The sequence below is a fragment of the Triticum dicoccoides genome, chromosome 7B, assembly GCF_002162155.2.
Source record: "Triticum dicoccoides isolate Atlit2015 ecotype Zavitan chromosome 7B, WEW_v2.0, whole genome shotgun sequence".
NCBI lineage: Eukaryota > Viridiplantae > Streptophyta > Magnoliopsida > Poales > Poaceae > Triticum > Triticum dicoccoides.
In genome coordinates, this window is record NC_041393.1 from 28126788 (window position 1) to 28137356 (window position 10569).

The 10569-nt window shown below is 46.6% G+C and overlaps 1 protein-coding gene across 1 annotated transcript; it reads right to left on the reverse strand.

Annotated features, from left to right (window-relative positions):
- Positions 1-1222: 1222 nt before the first annotated feature.
- Positions 1223-2582, reverse strand: LOC119341927. Its single transcript, XM_037613774.1, has 2 exons — positions 1679-2582; positions 1223-1571 (listed from the first exon to the last, which is right to left on the reverse strand). Exons 1-2 carry the CDS (start codon positions 2504-2506, stop codon positions 1545-1547), a joined length of 855 nt encoding a protein of 284 aa, XP_037469671.1. The 5' UTR covers positions 2507-2582; the 3' UTR covers positions 1223-1544.
- Between the last annotated feature and the right edge of the window lie 7987 nt (positions 2583-10569).

A 10569-nucleotide genomic window follows, 5' to 3' on the forward strand; every position in this document is an offset into this window, starting at 1 on the left:
TCCAAAATGCCAAATTTTGACATGGGCTAAAACTGCAATTTGATCTGATTCGGTATCGATTTCAGGACTTAGTCACTTTTTTTCTTTGCAGTTCTATTTTTGGACATAAGGACTGGGTGAGGATGAAGTGGCACGATCCTGGCGATAGCAAGATTTAGAACTAAATGTGTTACAAAGAAAAGTCTATGGTATAGATTCGGCATATCGTAGTAGAGGAAGGACGTGAGCTTATCATGCAAGCACAAGAACACAAGTGTATTTAACTCTAATCTGAATCACCCTTGTCTTTTCCTAGTATAAAGTAACTAGGGCGGGCAGACGATTTCCAAACAAGTTGAAAAAGCGACAGCATATGCAGGATGCAGTTCACCATGAGTTTTCTCGGTGACCATCGATCAATCATCACAATTCACAACCATACCAGATAACTGTTACGCCAATTAGAACAAGATTAACGAACTGGGGACACACACATTCACTAATCAATCTAGATCACTACCCTAAGATGGAAGCAAATTCCATCCCAGAAAATGATTAAACACATACTGGTAGCGTGTCCAAAATCCCAATTTCGACATGCACTGAAACTGCAATTTGATTTGATCATCCGTTCCATGGATAAGATGGATGTCAACATTACTCAATCCAGATTACTATGCTATGATCGATGCAAATACCACCCCAGAAAATGACTAAAACTGCAATTTGAATCTGATTCGGTTGTCTCACATATAACATGCAGATCAACACTACACTGCGTACCACATTTACACCTACTGAATTTAGTTAAGATAGCCACGGCCGCCGAGAAATAAATCAAACACAGTTTTGTAGCATGCAACAGAGTAATCTGAGCCAACTTCACTGATATCAGAAGGTTGAATGAACTAGAGAGCATATATAGATGAACTAAGTGACTGATAGGAGCTCGGCTATGATCAGCAATGCAACTGAAATTAATCTAAAAAAACAATGCAACTGAGATCAAAAGGTTCCAGACCATGTACGTTGCTTCTATACTTTTATCTTCAATAGAATGTTTCAGTCAAGCATTCTGGAATCTGGATAAACAGGGACATGAAGCAAACTGTGCATGTAGGACGATTCAGCTAAAAAAAAAGAGGCATTTTGGACGACTATCAACTAAAGCCTTCTTCTTACGCATCGTAAAAGAAAACATGATTGACAAGCTGGGGAAACACAAATAAGATGCAGCTACTAGGAACATAAAAATGGCATTGCAACTAATATGATTGAAACATGATCCAAACAGATGAAGCTAATTAAGATAGCTCCTGCAATTTGATTCGATCATTCGTCCCACAGATAAGATAAGGTGCAAATCAACATTACACTACTACATTGATTACCCCTAATTGATGAAGCTGAAATAGATAGCCACGGCCGCCCAGGAACCACAAGTCTGACCAAACTGAATACAAATAGAAGACTGACCAAACTGAACTGAAACCACAAGCCTGCATGATAAACCAAAATAAAAAGACTGATAATGAGAGCATGGCTTGATCGATCAGGTGAAGTAGTCAATCGGATGCTAGATAGAATCCCTCCTGCAGCAAGCGAACAAATGGATTCGACCGTCAGATCCATCCATGGATTCATCTAGGACAAGGAGGAAGGATAAGAAAAGAGCAAGGTTTGGAGAGTTTGGACAGACCTCGGAGATGTAGGCGTGGTCGTCGCAGAACTCGGCGAGGCTGGCGAGCTTCTTGGGCTCCGTGAAGCGGGAGAGGACGGCGACGGCGACGTCGATGTGCTTCACGGCGAGCCCCGCGATCCTGCACGCGCGGTACAGGTAGTCGAGCGACTTGCCCACGTCGCCGCCGCCGCCTCTGGCTGCCTGACGAGGCTTGGTGGAGCCGGACTTGGCGGTGGCGGTGGCGTCCGGGTCGTCGGAGAGGTCGACCTTGGCGAGGGCCTCGGTGGCGGCGGCGACCGGGTCCGTGTCGTCGTCCCTGTCCGGGCTGCTGTCGGGCGAGGATGAGTCGGGGGTCTTGCCGGGGACGGGGGCCTTGCCGCCGGCGAGGCACTCGACGCAGCGCGGGAGGAGGTGCTCCTCCAGCAGCTTGATGGCCAAGACGGCGGCCATGACGCGGTCGAGGGCCTGGGCCTGGGACCTGGGGCGGGCAGGGAACTGCTGCGCGAGCAGCGCGTCGTGGAGCTGCTCGTCGGGCATGACCGCGAAAGCCAGGTTGGGCGGGGAGAAGTGAATGCCCTTCTTGGCGGCGATCTCGATGCAGGTCGTGAGCATGCGGGCGCCGGCCTCCAGGCCGATGTAGTAGACCTTGAAGAGGTTGGAGGCGAGCTCCCCGAGCTTAGCGTCGGCGTCGGCGTCGGCGGGGGCGGGGGCGGCGTCGGCCTGGAGGTCCTGCAGGCGGTGCTGGAGCTGCAGGAGGCGGTCGCGCTGCGCCCGCACCGTCTTGGCGGCCAGCATGGCCTGCATGAGGACGGAATCGATGTCCTTCTTGCTCCCCTTCCCCGCCATGGCCGCTCTCTCTCTCTCTCGCTCGCTCTGAGGCCGGCCGGAGGTGGGTCTTCTGGAAAGGACGGAGACAAGAGAAAGGTTGGAGCTTTACACGACGAGCTAAACGGAGGGGGGCACGTGTCGAGTGGCTATTGAAGAGGACAGAGGCTCTGCAGGGTGGGCCCACCTTTGACCGGGGTCATGCTCATCCCTCCATCCATCCACAAGGACAAAGGGTGGCGTGCTCCCTCCGCTACCAATCTAGGTGTGGTTTTCAAAATTTGAAAATGCTTCTCCATACAATGAACAACTGGTGCCAAGCAAGGTGGCATGTTTTTTAACAAAACTTTGCCCTACATTATTCTCAAAAAAAAAAGTTGGATCTACATTCATCTTGGCGCAAAACAGTTAAAACATCCGCGAAAACAGGCACACCTAGGGACATGGAGTGGCCTGTTCAAGAGGACAAAGACGGTCCAAATTGCAAACTTCGTGAGCTTTGGTGTTGCCAAAATGTGAAACGCCATGAGATTTGGCGTTTCTCAGTGCACCAGCAACGCCAGCTACTATGACGTTTCAAAAAAAAAAAGGTCAGATGGTGCTAAACTTACCCCAAAAGGGTCAAAACAGTGATTTTGGCCCACCATGCCCCTCAAGCACTTTGATGTAACTTTTATTATTCAGAGGCGCGGAGGAAGCAGGGTAGGTGGCTGCGGGATTGCGGAGGAAGCGAGGGAGGCGGCCGCGGGATTTGCTCCGGGTCTAGGGTTCCTTCTACCCAGATCGCGATTGGTGAGCACACGATACATACTTCACGCAAAAGCTGAGGAAAACTCATGTCGATCCCGCGACCCCACGGCTATCCGGCGCTACCTGTCATTCTCTCCTGAAGTAGGCGCTACCTCAGATTTGCCCCTAATTTCAAAGCATACTCAAATTTGCCCCTCTGCTATTAGTTGCCCTTATAGAAATGCCATTCTGTACCTTACCGTTCGGTCAAAGAGCTTTAACCATCTCAAAAAATAGCAAAAAAAAAATCTGAAATTTTGGCATCCAAGATGCTCGGGTGCATAAGGTGTGTGCAAAATTTTGTTATCAAATGACTTGCGAGGAGCCCTAGCAAAAAAACCCAAAATAGTGTATTTTTTCAAAGTTTTTTCCGAGGCAAATTTGTTTTTTTTCCACGAGCTCCTACAATGTCGAAACACAACCAAATTTGGCACACATCTTGGGCACCCGAGCATCTTGGATGCCAAAAAAGTTCATATTTTTTGGAATTTATTGTTCGCATGCGTACATATTTACTGTTTTACCTTTGCCACGAGCTCCTAGAATATGCAAACAACAAGAAAATTTGCACGCACCTTGCGCACCTGAGTACCTTCGATCCCACAAAAGTTCAGTTTTTTTTTGAATTTTTTTGCTATTTTTCGAGATGGTCAAAGCTCTTTGACCGAACGGTAACGGTGCAGAAGGGCGTTTATATAAGGGCACCTAACGGCAGAGGGGTAAATTTAAGCATGTTTTGAAATTAGGGGCAAATCTGAATAGTGGATTTCAGTTGGGAGCACAAATGTAATTGTCCCATAATAATTTGGTGGTAGTAGAATTTTGCCCCGTAGTTAGTGCTACAATAGTGTTTACTCATCACGGCTTTCCTGTCAGTTGCCCCAACGCGCTACTCTCTTAATCTTCTCCTTCTACTATATAAAAGACTTGAATTTCCGTTGAGAAATAAATGGAAAGGGGGATGTGCCCGGTTGGAAAATATCATGCCCAAAATCCCAATTTTGACATCTGATGCATGCTGCAAATCGGTATGGTTGTCCCAGTAATAAGATGCATCAGTTCCTCTCGATCAGACGAAAATCATTTAGAACACCATTTACAAATTGAGGATGGATGCACATATAATTAATTCATATGAAAACATAGCATGCCCAGAATGCCTAGATTGAAACGCGATTGGAACAAATGACATCACAGAACATGAGTAAAGCAGAGCCTGCCCAAAATCTCAATCTCGACGTTCGCTCCATGCTGCAGTTCGATTCAATCCAGTTGTCCCACTAAGAAGATGCAGATCCACATTACTCGGATGCAGGCGGAGGAGGCTGCCCGGATGCAGGCGGAGGAGGCTGCCCGGATGCAGGCAGAGCAGGACGAGTAAGACGCATTCCGCTTGGAGCAGGCGCCCGGCTAGTGATCCGAGGCCATTTGTCACGCTCGGACATTGATTTTATTTTGCCATGTCCGGTTTGTTGAACTATGATTTTCTTTGCTTTGTTTCAAACTTTGGCATTCAGACAATTTGTATCGTATGATCGACGTGCATGGATTGCATGGATTTGAGGATCGGAATTTGTGGTATGTCGATGTGTGGGGCAACATTTGAGGGGTGTCCGGTCAGTGCCCGCGGATGCGCGGGCGTTTGAGGGGGCGGATTTGCCAAGTCCTGTTGTAGATGCTCTAATGAGTTGCTCTGCTTGCTGACTACAAATCGATTGCCATCCTAGCTAGGATCAGAAGAATGAGATCACAGAACATGATTGAAATATAGAAGTAGCAGTAGCATGTGCAAAGTCTCAATTTTGGCATGCAGTGCTGCAATTCGATTGTCCCACATGCCACAGATGATATGCGGTTCAACATGATTACACTAGTACATTGTACCCCTAATTGATGAAGCTAAGACCTAAGAATAAGATAGATAGCCACGGCTGTCCAGGAATTAATTGAACACAAATAGATGGGCATGGCAGCAGACAAATCTGACCAAACTGAACTGAAACCACAAGTCCGAATTTTGACATTCGCTAAAACTGCAATTCGAATTGATCATTTGTCCCACAGGTAAGAGGCATATCAACATTACTTAATCCAGATCACTATCCTATGATCGAAGCAAATGCCATCCCAGAAAATGATGAAACACATAGTATTGGTAGCATGTCCAAAATCCCAAATTTTGAGATGCGCTAAAACTGCAATTTGATTTGATTCAGTTATCTCACATATAGCATGTCCAAGATCAACATTACACTGCGTACCACATTTACCAAGCTAATTAAGATGGCTACGGTCGTCTAGAAATTAATTTAACACAGATTTGTAGCATGTAGCGGAGTAAATCTGATCCAACTGCATTGATATGGAAAGCTTGCATGAACTAGATAGCATATATAGATGAACTAAGTGACTAATAGGAGCTCAGCTACCATCAGCAATGCAACTGAAATTAATCTACAAAACATAATGCAACTGAAGAAGAGAAGAGAAAAGTTTAGAGTTTGGAGTGGACAGACCTCGGAGATGTAGATGTGGTTGTTGCAGTACTCAGTGAGGCTGGCGAGCTTCTTGGGGTCAAGGAAGCGGGAGAGGACAGAGACAACGACGTCGATGTGCTTCACGGCCACTAGTAGAAAAACACCTAATAGTCCCGGTTCGTAAGGGCCTTTAGTCCCGGTTCATGAACCGGGACTAATGGGTCGTTACTAATACCTCCACCCATTAGTCCCGGTTCAAACACGAACCGGGACCAATGTTCCTCCACGTGCCCCTGTGCGCCGAGCCCAGTCAGGGGGCCTTTGGTCCCGGTTGGTGGTACCAACCGGGACCAAAAGGCATCCACGCGTCAGCATTCCAGTGGCTGGGGTTTTTGTTATTTTTTTTGAAAGGAGGGGGGGTTGGGGGTTTTGGGGGGTTAATTTAGGTGTTTCATATTTTGTGTTAGCTAGCTAATTAATAGAGAGAAGTGTCCTCTCTTATGTCCGTGCTTGGTCGACGCTACGTACTATATATACATAAGTGATTGAGAGAACCATTCAGTACAGAAGTTCGTCATGCATACCGAGAGAAGTGATCGATCGACCTCTCCTTCTCTGAGAGATTGGTCGAACAACAAGTTTTTCGTATATCATGTATCTGACGCTACTGGCTACATACATGTACAATATGTATAAGATCTCTTAATTACAATCCCCTAGCAATTGAAATCAATTCCCACATGGTATTCTCCGACTTTATTGATGACGTGGTCAAGAAAGAATCCCGCCAATTCCTCTTGAATTGCTTTCATGCGATCTGGTTCTAGGAGTTCATTCCGCATCTGCCACTTCTAATTTGAAGAAGGGGGTTAATTAATATATATATATATATATATATATATATATATATATATATATATATATATATATATATATGAATGAAACTCAACAGAAATGATGGTGTAATAAAATGAAATTGTGAATATTATTGCTTACGCACTTCATATTGTCTTTGAGAGTAGCCCCGCTTGTTTTTCAAAGTCGCGTTGTGGATGAACTCGCACACGTAGTATCCACATAAATCATTCCCTTCTTCCTGCCACAAGCACTTTACGAGAAATAGAGGTCAATCAAACTGATAATGAAGCATTATAAATGGCATTGATGAAAGTATAGCTATAGAATCAATGGGAGATGCGTGCAACTAGCTAGCCAGTAGTACTTACTTTCGGGTATGTATATCGCAGCTCCTTCGGCAGTCCCGGAGCTTCTGCGGTGAACTGTTTCCAAACCCTGTAAGACAAAGAAAATAATTATTATTACTTGAGATATCAGGAAATGAACCAAAAGTTGCCGATATGGTGCGATAATGATCGATTGAACTTACTTGCTGAGCATTTCAGTCATGTCCGCATAATATTTGGGATCTTTCCGTCTCGAGTCTAAGACGGTTACTAGTCCACGCTCAAGCTTAATCTTCAGAAGAATATAGTGGTACCTGCGCATGCATGCATAACTCATCAATTACATTACTATAACCTCACTCGAGTAATAAGGGAAACCGAATATGCACACGACAGTAACACTCACTTGCCGTTGTAAGGAAAGAGTATGGTATCTTTGTTTTGATTTTTGATCAACGATTGTAGTACGTTGTCCTCGGCCTCTTTGATGTCCTTTTTAACCAGAAATTCATCTATGATATTTGTGTTAATGAACCCAATATCATAAATTTCTTGTTTTTTGCACTCAACGATCTTCAATCTGCATAATATATTGAGGATAATTAATTATAAATACATGAAATGAAAGAGCCGAGCTATATATAGAGACTTAATGACAAAAATAGTACTTACAGACAGTAGCAAAAGACCATTAGTTTATCGAGGGCCTTTTGATTGAAGAACGTGAAGAACTCATCAAATGGAACAGTCAACAGATCATTTGTAACGAGGTCGTGCTCCTCTTTAATATGCAGATACAAAGCATTCTTACCCTCAGACGCTCTGCAGGTTTCCATGTACCAATTATGAAATCTTCGCATCATTGTTGTCAGAGATTTTCATCTTTGACGAGAGGCTTCCCGTATTCGTATCTGTGTTCGTCCACCTCCAAGAAATCAGGAAGTGCATCATCAGGCAGGTAATCTTCAAGATTGCCATAACCGGCCACCGTCCCCAGAGCATTAGACACATTGAGCGGGGGGCACGATTGTTGTGCTTGTTCGCCGAGCTGGGCAATTTTTCCCCTTTGCTCGTTCTTTTGACCTTTTAGCACTGACAGTAGTTCCCGACCGTTGGGCTTGGAGATATGTCTGTTCAGTAATGCGCTCATAGTTGGTTCTCGGTGAAGACTTTGGTGGTTTCCTGAGGGCATCGATAGTGCGCTTTGCTTTCACCGGATCTACCTTCTCCTCTGGAGGTGGATGTCTCTTTGCTTTCACCCCTTCAAAGAACTCCTTCACGTGGGTCCGCACAATCGTATCGTTTTCCTCCTCGGACCTCTCATACGGTAACTTCTCTAGAGGCTTGAGAGATGGACCGTATTTGTATTGCCTCGCGCCTCTGGTTGTCCTGCTAGACGACGGAGCAGACGGAGCGGCTGCAGCGTCTGTCTTCTTTCGTGCTTGCTTATGAGGCGGAGGAGAAGGAGTACGACGCGCCGGAGCAGCCGGGGCGGCGGCGGGTCTCTTCCGCCCTTGCTGGCGAGGCGGAGAAGGAGGAGGCTGTTGGCTGCTTGGGAGCGCCGGCGCAGGCGGAGAAGGAGGCGGAGTGCCGCCACACGCCGGAGAAGGAGGCGGAGTGCCGCCATGCGTGCCCTGATCGTCACTCGCCGGAGGAGGAGGCGGTGGAGGAGGCGGAGTGCCCTGACTCGCCGGAGGAGGAGGAGGAGGCGGAGGCGTCCAGTTCAGAAGGTTGATGAGCTCCTTCCGCCATAGGCATGGAGTCTTCAGAGCACAACCCAGCCTAGTCTCCCCTTCACCGGTAGGGTGCTCAAGCGGGAGGTCCTCAAATCCCTCCGTTATTTCATCCACCATCACCTTAGCATATCCTTCTGGAATCAGCTGGCAGTGATAAGTTGTGCCGGGTCCACTAGGATAAACTTGGCCAACAGCCGCCTTGACCTTCAAATTCATCCATCGCGCCATAATGTGGCAATTTTGAGACTCCATGATACCATCCACGGGATAGCTGGCAGGAGCCGTCAAGACATGCTCTGGCTGAAACAGCTCGGTGGAAGCCATGCTGCTTCTCTGCTGAGATGGCGGGGTAGCTTCGGGGGAAGCTTCGGCAGGTCGTTTGCTGTGATCTGCTGCTTCTCGTTCCTCTTCTCGATCCTCTAGCCCCATTACCCTTTCGTGCAGCGCCTGCAGTTGGTCCTGCTCCAGTTTCTTCCTCCTCTCGTGGGTTTTGTAACCCCCTGCGTCCGGAAAACCAACCTTCCACAGAATGGAGCCTGGCGTGCCTCGTGTCCGTTCAGGGTGCTCAGGATTCCCAAGGGTCATTGTGAGCTCGTCCTTCTCCCTGTTTGGAAGGAACATCCCTCGCTGCGCTGCATCAATATAGTGTCGAAGGTTCTTGACTGGTATTTCCAGTTGCTCGTCCGTCCACTGGCACAACCCTGTTACAGGGTCCAAGGTTCCGCCAGCCCCGAAGAACCAAGTCCGGCAACGGTCTGGCCAGTACATTGTCTCTGGTTCGATCCCTTTTTCAAGCAGATCATGCTCAGCCTTGGACCACTTAGGCCGGGCTTTGAGGTAGCCACCTGACCCCATGCGATGGTGAAGCTTCTTCTTCGCAGCATTTTTCTTGTTTGTCTCCGACATCTTCTTACTCTTTTCCGATGTCTTGTGGGCCACAAATGCGGGCCAGTGATCTTTGATCTTCTCATATTTGCCGATGAATTCTGGTGTCTTTTTTTTCGACAAATTGGTTCAGCTCTTTCCTCCACCTCCTCATTAGGGTTGCCATCTTCTTAAGAGCACAAGACTTGATTAATTGCTCTTTAACTGGCTTCTCTGGATCCTCCTCTGGCGGTAGGGTGAAATTTGCCTTCAGCTCAGTCCAAAGATATTCTTTCTGCATATCATTGACATAAGACACCTCAGGGTCTTCCTCTTTAGGCTTATACCATTGCTGGATGCTGATCGGGATCTTTTCCCTAACAAGAACCCCGCACTGAGCAGAAAATGCCTTCCTTGTCCGGATGGGTTCAATCGGTTCGCCGTCGGGCGCGATTTCTATGATCTCAAACTTTTCATCCGAGCTCAACTTTTTCTTTGGGCCTCGTCTCCTTACCGAAGTTGTGCTCGATCCGGAGGGCTAAAAATTATAAGGAAGAAAGACGAGAGTAATTAATATGTGTACATATACCAAAACAATGGAAGCATCAATTAACTAGTCAGCACGGGCTTAACTAATATATATATACCTGGTCGGGCTCGGTTCGGTCACCAGAGCAGTCAGCATGGTCTCCTTCTTGTACCTCCATTGTGTCACCAGAGCCATCATGAACATAGTCCTCTTCTTGTACCGGCATTAATGGGCCGAAGCCATCATGAACATAGCCCTCTTCTTCACCCAGTTCTTCCAGCTGAGCAACGGTGTCGAGGAGAAATGACGCAACTTCATCCCTTCCATTTGCGATTATGTCCCCCAATATCGCTTCTGTTTCTTCGTCTCGGGAGTGCTCCATAGTTTCTGCAAATATTTACAACATGTCAATTATTATTCAAACATGGTACAGATGGATATATATATATATATATATATATATATATATATATATATATATATATATATATATATATATATATAT